The sequence below is a fragment of the Eutrigla gurnardus genome, assembly GCF_963514095.1.
Source record: "Eutrigla gurnardus genome assembly, chromosome: 18".
Taxonomy (NCBI): domain Eukaryota; kingdom Metazoa; phylum Chordata; class Actinopteri; order Perciformes; family Triglidae; genus Eutrigla; species Eutrigla gurnardus.
The window spans coordinates 5,742,493-5,764,743 of NC_139929.1; the positions used below are offsets into that span (position 1 = coordinate 5,742,493).

The window sequence follows — 22,251 nt, forward strand, 5'->3', positions numbered from 1 at the left end:
TTGATTAATTAAGAGTGACAATCAATCAATTTGGTAAATTGTTGCAGATAAGTAGACGTTTTGTTTCAGCTCTAGACTTAATTGGGACATTACTATTAAAATTGTTGTGGAAAAATGAATCTGCCCAATAAAGATCAACAACCAGGATCAGCTTTTTCTCCGAGGTTTATTCCACTAAGTATTCTCATCTGCAGAGGAGGGACTGGTCTTAAATAGTATCATCCCAGCTGCTTTTCATGTGAGTTCTCCATAGAAAGGAAGGAGGAAAGGTGCCTCTCTGTCATTCAGTCTATAATACAATACACAGCCCTGTACAAAGCAGTATACCCCCTGAAATGAGAACTCAACACCAGTTCCCCTCCCTCAGACAAGTTTCTGCCACAAGCTCTAAAGTTTTGTTAACTATTATTGCCCTCTAGTGGTTTCATGTGCATTTACAGTTAAAGGGCCACGCCACTGATTTCACACATCAACTCTTTTCACAAGTCACTGTTAGTACAAGTCAGTCTGTGTGAAGTGTTGTATGATGTCTTAAAGTCTGAAAAATAAACCCTGATGATGTCATTCTGTAGTGATGTCATCAGGCTTGAAGGAAACCTTTAACAGAAAGATGTGGGTGTTTACCAGGTCTAATAAAAGCTTCCGAGTTGCATTATGGGAAATGTTGGATACAGTGTTTTTGGGAGCCGATACAATCTAAAGTGTAGGGTATCACAGCCTCTCAAGCTGCGATTTTGATAATTTAAATGAAACAAACAACTGTCATAAGCAAGTTCATCCATTTGATAAAAAAACACTTCTAAATGAAAGCAGTACCCCTTTAAACAGCCGTTTTTAGCAGAGATAATAGACCTGCCTGACCTTAAGGTTGTTTCCATAAATTATTTTACTTGGAAGCCAAGATTGTGATTCAACCTAAAATACCACGCTGGTGGATCCCAGGTGTTTTTGTGTGATAACGATAATAACAAGTGCAAAAGATGATTTTCAGTCAGATCCTTCCTAATAAAAGGGGAAAAAAAGGTTTATATTTCCTTTATTTGTCTCATTCTCTTGGCATTTCCCATCATTTCTGTGTTGTTCTGCTGCCCTGATGACCCCGGGAGCTGAACTCTTCTTCTGAGAGGTCTCTGATGTGCAAGTGAGGATACTCAGTGTTCACACCGACATGGCCCAGATAAAAAGCCCTTCCTTCCTCCATCCTGGCAGCAGCTGCCTTGAAAAGACACACACTTGCCAAAAAAATGCTTCTTTGGTGCAAAAGAGCAGATTGAGACACACACACACACACACACACACACACACACTAGGCCTAAAGCAAAGGGGTTGGCATTTCCAAAATAACAGCAAAAATGCTAGAATAAGAGAAAATGCAGTGGACTTCCTGCTATTGTGTGAACATTACTCGGGAAGTCACAGTAAATGGTGTCAGCTCTTTCTGATGTGATAGCCAAATAATCCCATGACACTGTCAACACAACTGACTTTTTTCCGTTTTGATAGTAATCTTGGAATGGCAAAATTAACATAATCGCCATGCAAATTGCGCAATGAAACTAATCCCCAGCACAAATAAGGCGACTGCTTGATAGCTGTTTGTTCAAATGTGACAGAAATGTGTTGATGCTCGCTGGGAACGCCAGGATTTAATCACAGCAAGCTGATTAAAAAAACAGGAAAAGCCCACTCATTCTTTCAATGTCACAAATCCAATTTTCCGTGCAAATAAGTTGATTTTCATTTATCTCATTGTACCGATGTGTTCCTCACATTCTCCTCTTCCTCCACCTCCTTCTGCGGGCCCACTCTGGCCGGTAAAGAGTGTGCGCTGTGTGGGCCGGATCGCTCCGGAGTTTCTGTCTTGAACAGCGAGCGTTAGTCATCCAGGTTGGTGGATGAAGAGAACTCAGGTGGGCGGAGGTGCCCTCATATTGGATCACAGAAAGGCCTCAAACACAAAGAACAAATGCCTCCGAGATCAGAAGCTCAACAGGAGCAACGTTTCTCTAAACGGGGAATTCAAAAATAAATGTAGTTTAGGGCAGCTTAGTCCTTTTTTGCACCGAATTTAAAGAGTTTCTCAGTATGCTTTGTATATTTATTAGTCCAAATTAAGGTAATGCTCTAATTTATTGATTCATAATCAAAGGAAAATGTGGATTCCGTCATATAAAAGGTAGTTTAAAATACATGAGTATTTACCAGGCACAGAGGGTCTAATGAAAGAGGGACCAACAATCTGGGTATCCAGTTAAAATGTGTCTTTTGTGAGTCCTCCAATTGGTGGAAGGGCAATACTAAATACTTAGAACTCATCAAAATGTCACAGGTCTTTCAAGAAGCCTATGGAAAATACTCAACACACATCACACACTTGATGACTGTTTAAACTACACGTTCCCCCGTCAGCATAAAGACACAAAGTGGATTCACAATATTTATATTTTGCTTGTGAAAGCAAATGATTTGATTGTCTGACGCAATGTAGATATTTCACACAACAGATATGCACATTTATACCTGAATCTGCCAAATAAGGTCATTATTAGAGTTTAAACTATTTAGTATACCTAACATACAAAAATAAATCATCGAGTATAAAAAAAACTTTAAGGATTCATGCAGCTACGGTACATTTACCATCCAGTGCCGAGACTACGACATGACGTGAAATACTGGCTCGTCAAAAAAACACTAGAAAAGAAAAGTCCACAGTTGTTTCCGACTCGACCCCGCGTGAAGAGATAAACGTCACGACTCACTGCATTCAGAATTTGAGTTCGTGTTCAAAGAGTGCGAGGAGCAGAAGACAGGCCCAACCCATCAACAGGCCGAGGTTCTGTAGGAGGAAGACGAGGCACGGTCTGTTGGTCTTCACTCGACTCATCTCTGGAAGCTGGAAGGAACAGTACGACTAAATTAATAACAGTTTAGATAGAAATATTGGCTTATATTCTGGCATTATTCTATATTTTTGTTACTGTCAAGAAATACCATGAAAACACCAAAACCTATGATGCCCTTTTTCAGTTTCACTTTTATTTATATTACTAACATTTGGGCGTTTGGAGTGGCAGTTACTGGCCATTTTAACTATATAACTTGTAGATTTTTGATTTTTTATGGTTGGTGGGAAACTAAATGCATCATTGGGTGACACTCAACCGGAGTTGATGTTGTGACCTATTTGGTTTTTTAATGTTGGTCTTTTAATGAGATATATATGTTCATAATAACTGAAATTTTGATTTTTTTCACCACCATGCTCATCTGTTAATAAGGCTCCTTTACCATTTCTACCAGTGACAAGTAGAGGAAAATCCCAGCAGTGACGGCGAATATCCACCGCTGCACTTCCATCTCGGAGGAAACAAAGAGCCCGATGTAGAGTCCCATGAATGCCGTGAGAGCGCTGAGAAAGTTCATTAGCACAGCAGTCTTCACTGAGAGGCCGGAGCTCAGCAACACAGCAAAGTCCCCTTGGAGACGGAAAGCAGTGACAAAACAAAAAAGATAAGGTCTAGCAGAGCATTTCCTGCAGCCTCAGCCATAATCACTCCCGATGTGAGTAATCGTGACCTCTCACCCATCTCATGCGGGATCTCGTGGCACAGGATGGCCACGGTGGTCGCCATGCCGGTCTCCGCTGAAGAGGAGAAGGCCGCCCCGATGACCAGGCCATCGGCGAAGTTGTGAAGGCTGTCTCCGATGATTACCATCACGGCCAGCAGAGGAACCCCTTGTCCTGGGAACACAAAAGGGAGTCTGTGTCGTCAAAGCTCATCCTCAGACCGTGACAATCGCCCCGTCATGCCAGGCGACTAATTACAAAGTACATCACATTTGCTCTGCGGTGTGCAGCCCGTGCTGAAATAGCTTACTCTGATGTGAAGGCCTCCTTGTGTCTGCGTGTTCGGGAGATACCTCCGTACACTCCAAGTCATCCACCGGTCCCTGAGGGATGCACATCATTATTAACAGCACCTTTGATACCAGTTTGAGACATTAAGAATGGTAAACGGCAAAGCCACATCAAGGGAGCTGGATGAGACAAAATCACCCATGCGGGGTATTTTTTTTTATGTAACAAGGGCGGTTTGGAAAATAGGTCTCTTTCCACGTGAGTGACCCGTCTTTGAGTCTGAAATGTTCCCGTTTTGAAGTATGTATTCAACACCAGCATGAAGTGCTTTCTGAATGATTCAATTCTTTCTCATTCTCCAACATCCTACGTGCCCCGTTCCTTCACTCCCTCCCACAACACCCTCCATTGCCTGTTATATAAAAGCATAGGCATAGCACAATTGATTTAAGTGAATTCCAGTCTCAAATGTGACCATGGATTCAATGGATTCATATCATCCTCCATGTACAGTATGTGTGCGTTTCGTGAGACGAGGGTCGGGCCGTTGTTTTTATGTGTTTGTATATGTGTGCAAACAACAGAGATGTGCTGTAACTGACTGGTCGTTCTCCTATCGACGGTGCCCTCGAGCACAACTATGCTGTTTATAACCAGTGCATTAGTGCTTCCTTGATGCTTGACTGGAGGAGCAGTGTGGGAGTTGGTGAAAATATATTGACTAACTCCACAGTGGTACAGCACAGTAAACACAACATTTAACCAATGTGTTACCATAGCCGCTACCACAGTGTTTTTTTTGAGCGAAGGAAGCTTGGTTGTCTAAAGTAGGAAATATATAAATAATATAAAGTATTTCAAGTATCCGAATTGAGCAAGTATCTGATCTGAACTGTGGGGTTTACATCCCACAAAAAAAGGTGAAGAAAGCACTGACGTAGAAGCAATAAACCTTTTTTTTTGCAGTTTAACTTCCAGGAACTGCCTTGTCATAGTCCCTGTATCTCCTCCAACAAGAACATAACAGGGACGATGACGGGAATCTGGTTTTCCTGCCAAGAACAATATTTCTGGGTAGTGAGGAGACTCACCAGCTGTATGGTGGAGATGGACTTGCCCCTCTGTGACTGGCCATTACAGTTGAGCTCTAAGGCAAGGTCACTATGACCCTGCAGACAAAAGAAAGTCATGAGACGAGACACAAACTTGCTTGTTCATGGGAAACTAAAATTTCCCCTCAGCCCCTCCTCTTTATGGTTTGAGCATGATATGGGTTGCAAAAACCAAAACACTTACATGGCCGTGAGAGGGAACAAAAAAGGAAAAGATTCTTTCAATAATGAAAAAGCCATAGATCCCTGCGATAATGCCCAGAATCCTCCACAGGTAATCCTGTCCTTCTGTGACGTGTTCGTCATCCCGACTGTGCGTGTCACTGTGGAGGCCGAGGATCTCCAAAGGAGACAGAGAGGAAAACGATTAGACGTTTCACTCCACAGTCGACGCTTCTCTGCACGTACATGGCGCTCGACTCCCAGTTACAGAGGGTAATGCAGTGGCTCTTGTGTGCTATACCTGTGGTATGAGGTGCAGGAGGGCATCTCCTGACAGGGTCCCCACCGCCAGGCCCACAAACAGCTGCAGGATGAGCGTGTAGGTTTCCTGGCAGGAGTTGAAGAAGATCAGGCAGATGCCGAACATGGAGCCCACCGTGATGAGCAGGACGGCAGCCGTGCTGTAGCCGTACTCTGCAGGGAGGAGACTCGGATTTATTTTTTTCCTGTAATAAATCTGTCTGATCACAACGCAAAAATAAGAGGAGACGCTGCTCTGAAGATCAGTCTTACGAGGACTACATTTTTATCTTTTTGTACGTTTTATTATTGTATGTCAAAGAAAATGACTTATCTATTTAGGCCACTGACTTTTTTCATGTTTTCCTCCATTAATATGGTGTTATTTTTCCTAGAATTATGCAGACAAACCCGAGTGCATGTGTCTGATGTTTTTATTACTGACTCTAGGCCGATGAGGTGAAACGTCTTACTCTCAAGAGCAGTGGGTAGAGATCCTCTTCTTTTTTGCTCCGCAGACTCGCAGGCATTGCCTAGCAACTGCTGAATGATGGCTGGGCACATTTGTCTGAAGTGCTCCTTGGAAATCGGCAAATGAGGACTGAGAGCAAAAATATCCACCAGCTGATTGGCTGAATAACATACCTGATTAGATTCACAGGGAAGAGACACATTTGTGGATGAGTAGGAGGCTGTTCAAGTCAAGCCTCACAGTAACAGCATGCAGATTACACCAAAGCGACCCCATTCTTTTTATTCTCTGTATAGAAAAATCAAACATTCGCCTCAGGCCTCACCTGTGCCCAATCCCTGCTTATTCCACCAGATTCATGGTTACAACCATCCAGCTGAGGCACGGCTCCTTTCTGTGAAGTCCGCCTCTTCCTGTTGTGAGAGTGTGTCGCTGCCGCCTGTCCTACTCCCAACTGATGCAGCAACTCCTCTAAATCTACGCAAAGGAAAGAAAACAGTTATTGTAGGTTTAAATAACACATAGAAAGAGATTTTCTATAAAGCTGTGGTGAGGGAAGAATCTCATTACACCAGCAGAGGACCACATGATCAATACCTTAAATAAAAAAGCAAACGTTAAGTTTAAATGTGCGTTACAAGCCAACTGTGCTCTTGACCTTACCTATCATCTGCAGGTCACTTGTGCGATTAAGGGATTGAAAGATGTAGTCGGTAAAGAAAGGAGGAGACGGGAGGTTCCTCCATCTGAAACAGTGGCCCTGCAGGACGTGGCTGATGATGGCTGCAGCCAGTTTAGGCACTGAAGACACATCAGCGCCCGGATCCTCATTTGCGTTGACGTCCTCGAGGAGGTGAGTGGCCTCAACGCACTGTGGAAACAAAGGTGAAAGGATCACGTGGCTGTCAAGATGCGATAGATCCCTCGGATGAAATATTCCTTACTTGCATATCAGATGAGGGTTCGTAGTGCTGGTTGATGAGCTGCAGAATACTTTCTGTTTCTCTGGGTGACAGGAAGAGGTTGTCCTCAGCCGGGTGGAGATTAGTGAGGGCCGAAAGGTAGAACTGGTAGTTCCCGAATGAGGTCGAGGAAAAGGAGGCGACGTTTGACGTGCACAGGTCTCGCAAGTTAATAACGTAGTACAGCAGAACGGTGGAGATCCGCTGGTAGTCGTCCTCATTGAGGTACGCCTTCCCATGATCCTCTAGCACAGAGAGAGCTACATCTGGTGTCAGGCACTGTAACAACAACAGGAAGAGAGAAGAAGAAGAGAGACATTTAGGCTGACTTTAAGGACAGAAAGTTACAAAAAGGTCATGCGAGTACTGATAGGCCTATTTTGTCCCTGCATACACTCTGCTTCCCAGATAAATAGTAGCTTTGTTCTGCCGTTTGCGCCCAATTAGACCCACACACAAAAATATAGAAGGTTAACAGAGTGGGCGAAGCATTTTTTCTTTGTCAGAGAGAGCAAGAACATTTCTCTCTTTTTTTTAAAAATGTTTTACATTTAATTATTAATCTCACTTTCAAGGCTCGACACACATAATCCTATTGTCAGCCCGCCTGCACAAACATGTGAGGGACCTCTTACTCTATGCAGGTTATTATGTCAAACTGAGGGATGTCTAAAGCCACTCAGCATGAATGCCCCATAGAGGTCAAGGACTTAAGCCTCCACATTCACTCACATTCCAACCGTAACAATCACGTTCCTTAGGATATGCAGGCAGGAATGGGATGAAAACAAAATACTTAGCATATGGATGTAAAATGTTGTTTGTATGATAACGCTGAGACAGCCTTACCTTGCTGCAGACATCCTGTGAAGTGCTAGTCCACTCTGCACAGTGCACCCGCCGGAGGAGCTCGGTGATCAGGATGCCCGTGTGGTTCTTTTGGAGCTGTGGCTCGTTGTCGGTACCCAGAGGCAGATCCAAGGCCCTGAGAGCCTCCTGCAGGTACCCCTGCTCCCGCCCTCTCACCTCCAGCAGACAAAGAAGCAGCAGCAAAGTGGGAGCACTCCTCCTGAAGTGCATGTTCCTGCCAAGGTTGTCCGACTCCCTTCGAGCTCCCAGGACTGGCTTAGAGCTTGAGACAACAAGGAGATGACGGACTCAAACAAGGACCTTGAGAGAAATATTTGAATCAAAGTGAATGACAGGAGAGAGCTGAAAGCTTCCAGAGTTGAAGAGCTGTGAGAGATGTTAATAATAGAGCCGTCAGATCTGATGGAGGACAGGAGGGCTTGGTGGGTTCCCTTCAGCTGAACCGGCCCTTACAGCGCGGATGGGTCAGCCAAAGCCTGGGCCCCACAGTCCACAACAAAAGGATTAGTGCAGGCAAGTGAGAGAGAACAGGGGCAGGGAGTAGGGGGCATGGAGGGGGAGACGGCAGGGAGAAAATTACTATTGAGGAGAACCAGGGAGAAGGGAAACACTGAGATTAGTAACACTAAGTAGAGATCCACATCTGATAAAAAAGAAATGCCTTCAGTTTGTGACTCAATTTACAAAAGTCTGAATGTACACAAAACTGTAAATATTGAACCAGTTTCCTTATGTAACAGCATTCATATTTCATGAACATATAGGAGCCGGTGTGAGTGAGTGCGTGCAGTATGTTGAGCCCCACAGTCGTCGTCGACCCCCCCTCCATGCATAAAAACAATGGTAACATTCAAATCAATGTTGCTTTTTAAATTACAACTCAAAGGGTGATATTGGCATGAGAGTTTCAATAACAATGTTGCCCAAATAATTGGTCAGTACACCAACAGTAATATTGATAAAACATTTTTGTATGCTGTATGATCTCTGAGTCATCAAAGAGCAAACATGCAGAGCAAAACATGGCAAGCTTTCTCGAAAAAACCCTTTCCAACATCCTCCCACGCCGTACACCCTGCAGGTCACACCGACTGAGCAATAAGAGGACTGAAGCTACAGTCATACCTGCAATAGAACAGATAAAAAAGCTCACCGGATGAACCGTTCTCCCCTCTGCTCCTTGCAGCTGCTGCAACTAGGTTTGTTTTCCTCCTCCAGTGGGATAAACAGACGATCCACAGCCTGTTTGGGGAGAATTCTTGGGCATTGGTGCCGCTAGTAAAACCCTCTTATGAGAAGTAAGAGTTGAGTAAGCTCCTGAGGATTAGCTGCGACACACTCAGAGGGCTGCGGTTTCCATGGAGAACGCTGCCTCACTTTCAACATTAGGTGATGGGGGGTGGCTGGCTGCAGGTAGGGGGGATTGCATGGCTGATGCTTGAATTAGTAAGACTCGGAACATTTTATCTTTCTTCTATGTGCAAAATTATCTTTACAAATGTATATTTTCACAACCATATATCTCTGTGAATGAGCTTTTACATTTGGTTGACCGCTCAATAATCTGGTCATTCTCCTCACTATTATCAATAGGAGTTATCTAAATAAAAATGTTAAATTCATGCTGATTGAATGAATCAAAGAATAGAGCTCATTAAATGACGATACCTATACATGTCATTGTCCATAGACATCGGCCACCTAGCTTACATTTTTTTAGATCATATGTTTGTTTACATTTTCTCCACATTGAATAAATGTTACAGAATGTAACTGGACGTGTTTGTCAAGGTTATTTAAAACTCACCTCGTCGTTTAAATGCTCCTTCTAGCTCATATTTTGCATTCAAGACACTATTTTTCCCAGGCATAGCATTCGAGTCTTGGCTCTGTTGTGATTGACGGCTCAGAGGGCGGAACCAAAGTATAGAGAAGGTCAACGATTGGCTGAATTGTACACCTCGCGCTGACGTATATTCTTGTCTCGTACTGACGGCAAGTCGCCCCATAAATGAATGATTTTCAACTTCTCCCAGTACGTCCTCCTCATATTCATACTGGGACATGTTCCCAGTATGAAGTTGTTCTCTGACCAGAAGCTTCTTCTCTACATTGAATTGTGGATCGTAAACCAACGTTCGGTGTCGAGCTAGTTTATCTCACTGCTTCCTGGTTAGAAAGTCCAATCAGAGCCAGCCAGAGAACTTTTGACCAATGGGATGCAGCCATGGGAACACGTGTTCCTTGTGCCGAGAATGTGCTTGTTATTGAGGTCGTTATATGCCGAAATGAGACTCTCTTAACCGTATATTACCGGCTAGCTCCACCCGGGCAACAAACTGGAAGAAGCCGGATATGAACAACAAGTGCACCTAGAACATGATTCTAGCTTTGGAGGCAGAGGTAATTTGATATCAATGCGTGAATTTTAATGGCTTTATAAGGGCAATACAGTAATTTGAGATAAAATATACAGCTTTTTCAGAAGAAATAAGCGGAAGAAAAAAGCAGAAGATACATTTTTATTTATTTCATTAGTTTTATTGATCATCTATTTACAATGTCGTAAACCAGAAATAGGCTGATGAGCAGCCAATGCAGAATAATAAGCAAATTGCACAAATAAATCTCTTTACCTTTCTTGATTTTTAACTAGTGTTTGGTTTACAAACATTCCTGATTATCTTGATCGGTAAAAAATAAACTACACACATTCACAAATCACATAATCATGTAAAAATGGTTATAGATTGTTCATATTACCTTGTCCCTAATTTACTAAGTGCAGTGCCTGTGCTCGGATGAATTATAATAAAACAATAATTATGACCCAGCAAAGTGATCCACAAAAAAGTATGAAACCGTAATTATTCATTCTCACGCTGCAAGCCTTATCTTTCTACGCTTGTTCATTCTGCTCTATGTTGGCCACCAGGCCCTTGGTGTCTACGAGGGCTCGGATTGGATTGTTGAAGTATAACTTGTTGTCAAAGGCGCTTTCTCCCAAGCCAGGGGTGGGTATCTGTTTGCGGAAGAGGAGGAAGGCACCGAGTCCCACTATGGCGATTACAACTAGCACTACAGCAACAGTGATGCCAGCAGACCCATGAGAGACTTCTTCTTTTTTGATTGGATCTGAGGAGGCAAAACGCATAGAAAGTATTAACAGTGGCATAACTGGAGTTTGAACCATCATATTCAATATATATCTTCGGTCAAATAACTTACCAGCATATGGTGGCTTTTCTGTAGGTTTAATAACTGAAAAAAGAGAGAATAAATGGTCAATGTAAGAGAGCGATGGGTCAAATAAATATTAAACACAGCAGCAAATGAAATTTACCTTTAGCTATTTTGCAGATGGAAGTCCTGTATCTGCTGCAGCTGCATGTACTCCACTCTCCAGTCTCAGATGAGATTTCCACACACGATTCTGACTTTGGCATCCCTTTTTTCCAGTTGACGTAGTCCACGACGTTGTTGTCGATCCACATCCACTCATCTGAAACAAAGGAAGCTTCTTACTTTAGTCAGACACGGTCAAATTTAACTCACTTGTATTTTCATCGCATTCAATTCACAGAGCTATGCCTCCAACTAAAATATTCTGTCTGTTGGACAATAGAAAATATGTTTAACCCGTTTCCCTGGAGATGATAGACAAAAATGACATTTTTCATCAGATCATCAAGTGCAAAACATGAATGAAATGAGCTACAATTAGCTAATGTAGCGTACTGTGTGTCGTATGTAATCTGAACGGCACTAAACTTCTTTATACATAGGAAAAAGGTATTGCAAGACACGGTCACCTTCATGACTCTTGTAGAGGCCGATCCAGAAGGACTTGGCCCTGTCCTGCAATAGCTCCAGGTTCTGATGGATGAACAGACTCTCTTGAGGATCCTCAATGCTCACCAGAGAAGCACCTGACCAACAACAGCACACGTCAAGATTTTATATACCGGTATGTATACAAATCATAACCTATCATTGAAAGTTCGTCAAAACGTACCCATTTTCAGACATTCAACTGAGGCGTGGGCCCAGTTACTCGAAGCTGACAAGAGGAAAGCATAACAGTGGCCCCTGAAAGGTATCCAGGATTTTCGTTTCTTTGGTTCTGGACAGTCTCCGGGGAGTTGTGGGGGCTCGGTGGGTGCTACGTCTGAAAGAGGGAGGAGATTGCATTGCTAACCTTAATGTTTGGTTATGTGCAGTTTATAATGTGCGAGAACTAGCAGAGGGATCGTCTGACCTGGTGACCTCTTGCAAAGGGAATAGTAGGTATTGGTACATGGTGCAGTCTTCCAGGTTTTGTCCACGTCGATATACACACAACCATAGTTGCTTTTAGGCTCATTTGCTCCCCATTTGGTATAAAACAGCAGCCAGTTATCAACCCACTTAAACCGACCACCAGTCTGTGAAAAAAAACAACCCCAAATATTACTTGGATTAGTGAACGTTGGCACAGAGCTAAAAGGTCTCAATTTGAAATCCTGATGGAATTAGCGGTATACAATAACAGGTAGAGCCCGTTACCACGTTGCTGTTGAGGCCGATCCATACAGGCTCCTTGTGCTTGGAAATCTGCAAGGTGATGTGCGCCTGGGTGGCAGGGTTCAAGATACTGGCTAGATCTGCATCGTCTGCTAAGCACTCCCTCCTCGCCTCGTCCCATTTCATCTTCTGTGCCACCAGTTTGTAGGAGTCCTTGCCGAGTTTGTAGAAAGCCTTCGGTGGCACCGTTGTGGCTGGGACTACGATCTGAGAATCTTTGTAAATGACAACAAAAACATCCAGCTGAAACAACATTTTAAAATTCACGTTTTCACATTTACACAATAGCAAACTGACGATGAATTATATCAGTATAACGCGGCTTTGCTATAATTACACTCACCAATGGTTCTTTTACAGATGAAGCCGTATTTCATGTAACAGTCTTCCACCTTCCAAAGTCCTGTTGTTTTGGAGTTGCTGCCCACCATGATCACACAGTCATACAACTGTCAAGAAGGGGAAAAAGTACATTTGTTAGAAATTTTTGCAGTTTTTTGAGTCGATCCCCATCACATCATTGAGAATTGAATTTGGACGGAAGCCACAAATAACCTCTTCCGTGAATGAATGTCTATCAGGTACTGATACTGGTTGCCCTTTTGCCCAGTTGGTGTATGAAATGGCCTTTCCGTCCGTCCACACGAAGTGCATCTCCCAGTTGATATCATTCATGCCGATCCAGAAGTCGTCGTTGTATTTCACCATTTGCGTCGTCAGGAATGCTAGAAAGGAAGACCCAAGAAATCTTTAACTCCCTAAAACTGTGGTTTGTTGACGGCACAATGCAATGCAACCAAACGCCTACCTTGCTCTCTCTCATTGGTGATAGAAACCAAATTTCCTCCCTGGTTTCCGCAGTATGTCCTGGCATCCTGCCAACTCTTAACGTCAGATCCCACAACTATTCTGTAGCACTGTGTAAACAAGATTTGCACCGTGTGTTAAAATAACAAGCAAAGGGACACATCGGTAACCAGATCAGATTTGAAGTGCATCTGTTTAAATCACATCCTGAAGGTAGGAAGGAAACCTTTGTCTAGATCAGCGTTTCAGTGAGTAATCTGTGTTGTACACTTGTAGATCGTTACCTTTCCTTGGAAAGAGAGCCAGTCCGGTGCACATCCTCCCTTAGGAATGGTGGTTGGGGCCATTGTTGCATTGGTAAAACTACTGCTTCTTTTGCAAATAGAAGGCAGCTCCAAACCACAGTTAATGTCATTCCAGTACCCTGTATGTGTGCAGAGTTTACAGAGAACAATTAACTAACAATAAAAAGAAATGAATTATTTGGTCGGACCAGCTTATATCTATGACGTTTTAGTCTCACCCATGCCCGCGTACATGGTCACACAGTTTTCATCATTGTTAGCAAAGTTGGGCTCATTCCGCTCCCATGCAGTGTAGGATACAGGGCTGCCATCCACCCAGCTGAAAATGGAAGGAACAAAACATCATCACTAAGAATCTGCAATTTGGTTTTATATCAAATTTCAGACTATACTTTGAAAACATCACAAAAGAGCATGATACTTTATAGCATGTTTGATTTACCTGAATGATTTATCCAAATTCACAGTCATGCCAATGTAGTACTGCCCTCTTTTGACTTTCGCTATCTGTTGGAACATAATGGAGAGAAATTGCTTTATGGTTGAATCGAAAACAATCGGTGCAGACATGGTTTTCGGATCATTTTTTTTAGATGATACAACATGCTGTAATTTTTCGTTGTTTTGGGAAAAAGCTTTGGAGTTTCTTGCCCGTTTCCAAAGGAACTTTCTCTCACTCTCCCCTGTGATGACCGCAAGATCACCAAAGCCCTTTTTGCAGACGGCTCTAGCAGATTCCATGTCCAGATCGTCTTTGTTGATGAAATAATGAGTGTCGTTGTATATAAACCAGCCATCTTCTGTGGTGTTGAATACTGTAGGGGGAAAAAAGATGTTCCATAGATACAAAATTTGGGATTGATGGAAAACCAGAGTCTACAGCCATGCTAGCAGTTCTCTGAGGCAGTACTTACACACAGCGGTGCGTTGAGCTAAATGCTAATGCTAGTATGCTGATAAAAGGTATAATGTTAAATATGTTCTACGTTTTCTGATTAGCATGAAACACAAATTACAGCTGAGGCTGATGGGAATGTAATTAGTTTAGCCAATAAATTAATGTTATGATTTAGATTCAGATTTTCCACTAAATGCCAAAAATATCACCAAAGTCATGAGGTTTTATTCACCTGGAACCATGAATGTTTGGACAAAATGCCATGGAAACTCATCTCATAGTTAACAGAGATATTTACTCTGGACCAAAATGGTGGAAGGACACTCACTAAAGCTGCTAGCATGACTAACAAGATAATTAGTAAATCAATTGAATAAATGAAGGTTTAATTAAGCTGGGGCTGTTTTCGGGAGAGGCCACTGCTGAAACATACCTGTTTCAACGATGATCGGCTCAGGTTTGGGAGTCACACCTGAAAGTACAAGAACCATGACTTCTGTACAGCAGGGCAAAGTTTTCCTTTTTCAGCAAGTGTACACTTCAGCTCTGTGATTAAGTCGCTCAGCGTTACCTTTGGGTATCTGGCAGATCCAGTCATTGTAGACCTCACAGTGTCGATCATTCCAATTCCGCCCGTAGTGAATTCGGACTTCTGCACAGTGTTCGTTATCATTGTAGTTGTTTGGTTCCCCGAAGGCCCAGTTCTCAAAGCCGTACTAGATCACAGTTATTTTTTTAAGGAAAACGCACATAATTAGGCAAAGTTTGAGGACAGTGAGTAAAGATTTTTCGTGACGACAATGTAGTGCTACATACTGGTGAACTGTCGGTCCATTCAAAACCTGAATTGGTACCAAGGCTGAGTCCAATCCAGGCTGGATCAGCCTTACTAAACCTTTACAATGGCAGAAAACACCAGTAGTGATTACTTGAACGGTTGAGTAGCAGATATTTGAATTTGGACATATTCAAGCTGTCAAGCTGACATACGGGGCGTTGTTCAGGTCCTGCATGCTGTGTATGCTCATCAGGTCCCCGCCAATGGCCTTGCAGAAGCTCCGCGCTTCCCCCCAATTCTTCCTCAAGGCTGGTGTTTTTTTGAAAATCTTTTTAACGAGTAAAAAAGAAACAATAAATGTGTTGAGATTTATGTACTTAAAATCGGTCCAATTTCACATTCGTTGACTTCGTCCTCCTACTTTGTAGCAGACGCTCCTCCTGCCAGCGGGGCTCCACCCTGACTCGCAGCTCAGCGAAGGGGTGGTGGGTGGCACCGTTGTCACGTGTACACCCTCTGCTGCTTTCTTACAGATATACTTCTCCTTGTTACTGCAGCTGATGACGTCCCATAATCCGGCAAAAATCCCAGTTGTCATGGCAACGCATCCTTGGTGTCTGGCTTTTATGAAACAGGGAAAAATATCGATAAACTGAGCTTAAAGTACTTATATTGCTTGATTGTGACTTGACTTGTCCCATCCGATCAACATGTATGTATGGAACCAGCTTAACAGACATTATGAAAACGGTTAGAAAGCACGGATACACAGATAAAGAGAGGTGTGCTGTACCTGGCATGTCCACGTTGAAATGAGTGAATGTGACTTTTCTCCTGGTGCTCCACCTGAAAGTGCTGACGTCATCTTTGTTGGTTAACCCTGTCCAGAAATACTTCTCTGGTCTCAAACCCACCAAACTGATCAAGAAGGCGTTCTCATATCTGCATGAAACCATCAAAGCAGAAAAGGTGAGCAATTCAATACTTTTCCAAAATAAAGAATTTATCGCAAAGCATAATGCTTTTTATGTCTCATGACATTTTTAAGACAATAGAGGCAAAATTTTAAGTTGGAAAATATACCGATCAGCCACGTCCACCACATGAGCGCCAGCCTCTGAGCATGCCCGCTTTGCCTCATCCAAGGTTTTTTTCTCAGCTCCAATGTTGTAACAATAAGAATTATATCTGAATGAGCCCTTGAGATGATAAAAAAAACATAGTGAGACTACATCTGATGAATTCCTTGTTGGATAATTACACTCATTTAAAATAAATGACATTACTCACAAGCTTGCAGCCAGGGTTGGCTTCTTCTTGGGCGCCTTCAGATGGTTTCGTGGAGGCCTTCCTCTGGCAGATGTATCCATTGGGAGTCTCACACATGTAGTCGGCCCACCTCCCGTCCTGTACGGGCCACATTCAGCAGATTAGACCACTCGCACCATCATTGCATTCATCACCTTTTGCCTTTGTTACCTTTCCTCTGATGAGAACACAGTCCTCCTGGAGGTTGGTGGCATGTGACGGCTCGTCACTCTGCCACAGGGTGAAGCTAACTTGGGAGTGATCTGACCATTGGAAAAGCATCTGGTTCCTCTGATCATTCAAGCCAATCCAGAGCACGTCTGTCGGCACTGAGGGTTTGAAACGCACATGTAGATGTTAATGTGCACTTTGTCATATTGATTTCTTCTTCAGCTCTTTAGATTAAAGGAGCAATGTGCAGGCTTTTGTGGCATCTTGTGGTGAGCTTGCAAACTGCAGCCATCTACATTTACCCGTCCCTTTCCAAGCAAGAGAGATATCGGAGACCTACAGTGTCCCTCAGGTAACATCAAATTGTGAAATTGTTTACGTTGTCTGTCATGGGCTACTGTGGAAACAAAGTGGGTCAACATTTCGTGCTCTGTCATGAGGACCCGCTACGTACCGTTCCAAGGTAACAAAAATACACCAATTGTTTTATTTCAGGTGAAAATACACGAATGAAAAGAAATATTACAAATATGATATTAAATTTCTGCCAATAAATCATACACACTGCTCCTTTGATAGTTGTATAGTCTCCTTGTTGAGAGTTAGATAACAGGATTGATGCCACTCTCATTTCTGTACACTAAACATTAAGCTGCAGCCAGCAGCCAATTAGCTTAGCTTAGCACAAAGACTGGAAACAAAGGGAAACAGCTAGCCTGGCTCATAAGCATTACTTTTAGCATACTGTAGATGATTGCTGTGAAACCCAACAAATCACTTGTGGCACACTTACGGTATCCAGACTGAGATATTATGAAGCTCTGCTCTTCTATACTGTGTATGCTGGCCAGATCTCCTCCCTCTGTGCGGCACGCAGTCAAAGCCTCCTTCCACATCTTTTTATTCCTCTGCAGGTAGTAACAGTTACCTGCGTATGGAACCCAGTGAGCGGGGCAGAAGCTGGGCTGGTTTTTGTCTGCGGATGGAGACCAAAAGAGCACATTCGGTTTGTACTACGAAGACTCGCTCCGATTATACGCCAGACCATTGGGAATAATAGGATTTTACCCGGTGGTGGAGGCAGACTGATAGGGCTGCCTTTGCGACAAATGTAGCCAAGTTTTTTGGTGCAGGCGCTGCTCTCCCATTTTGAGGCTTTAGCAGCGTTCATGGTCGCACAGGTGAGGCCGGGCTCTGACGACGGGTGACCTATCGGAAACATCGGTCCGCGTGTTTTTAATGTCAAATAATATCAAATTCACAAGAGCATTTGTAACTGTGAATATGCAATCATTTAAGAAGCTTACTGTTATCGTGCTGACAAATAGGGAAACTATGTCTTCACTCACCTGGAGCCCAGTTTAAATATCTGAACGGGTTTCCATTGCTCCACTGCCATCCACTCTGAAAATCCAAAGTGTTCAGTCCAATCCACAGAGATGTTCCCAAAATATCTGTCAGCCCTGTGTCAACCCATAAATTATTCCGTTATACAAAAGTGCGACAACACAACATTGCATTATGGGTAACAGACCAGGCTGACCGCACCTGAGATGTAAGACTGCTCGTGTAGCTCTACGATGCTGAGGAGGTCGGCTCCCTGCTGCTGGCAGCTCTTCCTGGCCTGATACCAGGTCAATACCGCCTGTGCGTTCCTCTGATACTGAACACCCGTGACCGGGTCAGTGTCCCAACCGGAGGATGCTGCATTATGGGAAACAAATGATCAAACCGAGGGAAAGGATTCACTTCACGAAGTAAAAGTGTTGACCCGGTAACCTGAATGGATTCTAAGGTCTCAAAAGTGAAAAAAAGTACAGAGAAATATCTTTGAAGCCCCTGTCTGAACTGTGGACTGGACTGTGTTGTGTTTCAGAAAAGAACAATAGCTTGCTTTCTTTTTCTGCCCTTTTCCTGCCCCAGTTTTTAGAGCAGTGGCAGGGGAAAGACGTGCCTGTGAGAGGAGGAAAACAAGGACAGTGCTGTTGACAACTCATGAAAGGAAGTGCTAGCGCTGTTCTGCTGAGGGAGAGGATGGGTCAGAAACCAGACCTGTCAGCATTGACCTTTTCAGTGATAGAGAAGTTACAGACAAACAAGATAATTCTGCAGCGCTGGATTAACGGAATTCCTCCTAAAAGCGTGCAACGCAGCCTCTCTGTAGGACTCATTCTAGATGTTTCTTACCTTCGGTGGGACAAAAGCCCCACTTCTTCACTGTATCGTAATCTCTCTCTGTTGCACACCACAGCTGTCCATCTGAGCGGCCATCCTTTGTGCATTCAGCATACCAATTCCCCCCGAACTTAAATGGGAACTGACAGGAGGCTCCGAAGGCATTGCCCCCTATTGTGAAAAACTCTGAGGAGACAGGGATCGTGACGTTAAGGATACTCCAACATTGGCTGAGAGAAATAAAACATGCATGCTTTTCCACGGGAGCATTAACGCTGATATTGGGCGAGGGGGACTGGCTCGCACCTCCACTTCCAGAGGTGTTTGGTTGGCATTGAGGTCATAGCTCAAGTTCTTCCACAATAAGTGTAGATGAGGTGAAGCAGAACAGGAGGGGTAGTCCACATAATGGCTTCCATTTAACATGCATTTCTCATCAGTAACATGCATTTGATTTTGGCCGCCCGTATTCCTATATTACAGCTTTTGGCGCTCTGCTGTCAGCAGATTTGTTAGATTGCCATCAGTGATGATTTTGCGGGATCTCGTTGCTGCCCCCAGAAGTCCTGTGTAGTCCCCTTTGGATCAAACATGCTTTAGATTTGTGTCACATTGCCGATTATGGAATTCTGGACAAACCTGGATATTATAATGTGCTCAAATACTCTTTTAATGTGTATTCGCCCTGAAACACTCACTCCTAAGTTCTGTGTTTTGTGGTTAAAAGCGTTATTAAAGGCTGTACTTCTTATGATGCCTTTACTTCATGGCAAAATATGCATAAGGACCACAACCTGCTTTTAGTAAATTGCGGTCTGATCTGATTATCAGGTCTTTTTTGTACCGAATAAAAGTTATTACAAGCCAAATAGAAAATTCATACTCAGATCAATTATCAACTTTGAATATGCAGGGTCGCCCATAAAGTTGGAATCATTTGCAAATTTCTCGTCTTTTATAGCGCCAAACAAATGTTATGCATTAATTGATTTCACCTGATTAATTGGGACACATAATGTAATCAGTGCACCTGGTCAAGAGTGATAAGTGATGCAATTAAATAGGAATAAATTGGGTCTGAAAACAAAATATTCCAACTTTATGGGCAACAGTGCATTTAGGTATTCTGTCATTACTTGAACAGACCCTTCTTTACATGTTAAAATACATTTAATCTGCAGTCATAGGTCACTTGGTCTATACATGCCAGATTTTGTTGAATATATTATTGCTTTTCTTGACAGTCTCTAGCATGGGAATATTCTGGACAACAAATACTTTAACAGGACGTTTACCTTTGTAAAGATTAGATTCTACAGAATACAGAACAAAATCGACTGTATTCCTACAATTCCTACCTTGATACCCCTTTGAACAGAGGTCACTCAGGGTGCCGAATATCCTCCAGCGACTCCACTCCCCGCTGCCTTTATAGATCATCATGCTCCTCTCCTGGCGGTTGCCCCAGTTTAAGTGCAGCTCCTGGTTTTTAAGGCCAAAGAGGGTTTCATTCTTGCACTCCCAATGTTGGAGCTCACTGCTCTCATCGCATTCGAAGAGGAGCACCTTCACCCAGTCTTTAATCTCTGCGGCCCCCAGACAGAGCTTGAGGGACACGCTGAGGATGCGCGATTCGGAGACCCAGCGAAACTGCTGCTCTTTGGCATGAGGATCGCAGGGGGCCACCGTCAACGAGGTGGCATTCTTCACTCTTACGCACTTGTTGTGTGCCTTGTTGAAGATCAGGAAGGAGCCGTCGTCTGGAGCAGAAACAGAACAGCTTCAACGAATGAGTTTACAATGCCATTGCTCTTCTAAATATCACTCACAGCCAAGTTTAATACACAGAAGAGGTGTCGGGGGGGTTACGTACCCACGTTGGCAGTAATGCAGAGGATTTGCATTAGACAGAAGACCACAGCAAGATTTGAACAGGGTAACATTATCCTCAGGGTGGAGGGTGCGCTCAGTGGTGGATGAGGTTGAAGTGGTGTTTCCCAGTCATGAGAGGAGTGTCCTGGTGTGGGCTAAGGTGTGTGTGACAATGAGCAACAATGGCACGGGGACGTGGGTCTTTCCTGCCTTAATATCACTGATGGGTATCCTGTCACATGGGCAGCAAAGGCTGGTCAAACAGCAATTTCCATGAGCTTCCAGACTTTCTTTTTTTTTTTTGTCAGAGGAGAGGAAGGCAGGAAGTGGTAAAACAGGCAATCTCATCTCACTGCTCAACTGCTGAAAATCACCAATGATAGCTCCGGGACAATTCATGGTGTCAGAGTGAGACAGTCTATTTTTAATAAACAGTGGAACTGGGTGATGGATTTTGGGAATTAATTTATCGAGGCAGGCTTTCATTACTTTGCTTTTATCTGAGTTTTATTTTAATCTATTATAAATAGCCCTACAGACTGTGCTAAATATGTGCCAGGGTGCAGATGTGCCTTGAAGACGTTTCAGAAGTCAGAAGATTCACATCTGATCACGAGTCTGCTAGTTGTGCAAGAGTAAACAAGGTTTAAATGAGGTTTGCAGCACTTTGCTGACGCAAGGTTTTTTTTTTTTTCGTGGGATAGTAGTCCCCGGGAGGTCCGCGAGGGCTTCGGGTGAGGAGTGCAGCGATGATACAAGTCAGTAGAAAGAGGGGACAGGAGGAAATCCTGCTTCCTATTGGGGGAAGTGAGTGGAGATCTGACCACTTTAGTCTCACACTGTCTGCAGGGATGCTTACGTTGGTGCAGACAACTGTGATGCAGACCAGTACATGTGGAATACCTACACATTATATACACAATGCTGAATTAAACAAAGCTTTGTGCAGTATATTTTTATGAGCATATGTTGACTGCAACCTACCGACATTTCAAATGCAATGTAAATCCAAAAAGCAAGTTATGCAGCCTTAGCTAAATGTTCTCTAAATGTTCCGTCTACGTGCTTTCGAGCTCACTTATTATGTAAATTAAACATTCTTTGAAAGCAGAACAAACAATTGCAGATATGTCTAATTAATGCATTCATTATGGAGTCATATTTTTGTCCGGTTTGTTATTTTAGTCATCAGAATGGGATCGGATAGAACTCCAAATGTAAAGTTGCATTGATTTATATGTTTTGTCCACTTGGAGGCAGTAGAACAAGTTAATGCTAATAAGAATAAAACATGAAGAGAATGTTTTTCTGGAAAACTGTTCTCATGGGGAGTGAATTTAATAAATTCCACTGTAAAAGGTTTCGAAATGAAGGTCAAAAACATCCTGCGTACATGATGAATCACACTATTGAAACTCAAAAACATATTTTTGAATGATTTTCTTTATTAATCTTACCAAAATATATGTATCAATGTTACAAACTCACACTTTTGTTTTCCTTTTGTGAATGCAACTTAGCAAAGAAAAACCTAATATAAACAACATGGATTTATGCTTTTACATATTCACTGCACTTAATGATGATAGAAAAAAAAAATGGATATAAAATCTCAAATGACGTAACAGGCTACA

At 43.0% G+C, this 22,251-nt stretch overlaps 2 protein-coding genes across 3 annotated transcripts; both read right to left on the minus strand.

The window, feature by feature from the left end:
- Positions 1-236: 236 nt before the first annotated feature.
- LOC311028645 (zinc transporter ZIP12-like) lies at positions 237-9,067 on the minus strand. 2 transcript variants are annotated; one of them, XM_084033336.1, is made up of 13 exons: positions 8,894-9,067; positions 7,720-8,002; positions 6,853-7,149; positions 6,572-6,779; positions 6,234-6,385; positions 5,910-6,081; positions 5,438-5,610; positions 5,159-5,314; positions 4,954-5,031; positions 3,882-3,954; positions 3,587-3,745; positions 3,292-3,479; positions 237-2,896 (listed from the first exon to the last, which is right to left on the minus strand). In XM_084033336.1, the coding sequence occupies exons 2-13, from the start codon at positions 7,948-7,950 to the stop codon at positions 2,768-2,770; spliced, it is 2,016 nt and encodes a 671-aa protein (XP_083889462.1). In that variant the 5' UTR covers positions 7,951-8,002; positions 8,894-9,067; the 3' UTR covers positions 237-2,767. The 2 variants fall into 2 exon arrangements, with proteins under 2 accessions (XP_083889462.1, XP_083889463.1); XM_084033337.1 differs by lacking the exon at positions 8,894-9,067 and having other exon boundaries at positions 7,720-8,161.
- Positions 9,068-10,242: 1,175 nt separating this feature from the next.
- mrc1a (mannose receptor, C type 1a) lies at positions 10,243-20,789 on the minus strand. The gene is made up of 30 exons (XM_084033251.1): positions 20,619-20,789; positions 20,104-20,505; positions 18,758-18,931; positions 18,119-18,274; positions 17,920-18,033; positions 17,639-17,779; positions 17,364-17,546; positions 16,571-16,728; positions 16,382-16,498; positions 16,175-16,290; positions 15,885-16,033; positions 15,513-15,712; positions 15,304-15,419; positions 15,130-15,208; positions 14,885-15,029; positions 14,747-14,785; positions 14,067-14,230; positions 13,858-13,922; positions 13,634-13,734; positions 13,395-13,534; positions 13,112-13,220; positions 12,859-13,028; positions 12,647-12,752; positions 12,286-12,518; positions 11,999-12,164; positions 11,756-11,908; positions 11,553-11,669; positions 11,084-11,242; positions 10,969-11,001; positions 10,243-10,875 (listed from the first exon to the last, which is right to left on the minus strand). The coding sequence occupies exons 1-30, from the start codon at positions 20,686-20,688 to the stop codon at positions 10,640-10,642; spliced, it is 4,311 nt and encodes a 1,436-aa protein (XP_083889377.1). The 5' UTR covers positions 20,689-20,789; the 3' UTR covers positions 10,243-10,639.
- Between the last annotated feature and the right edge of the window lie 1,462 nt (positions 20,790-22,251).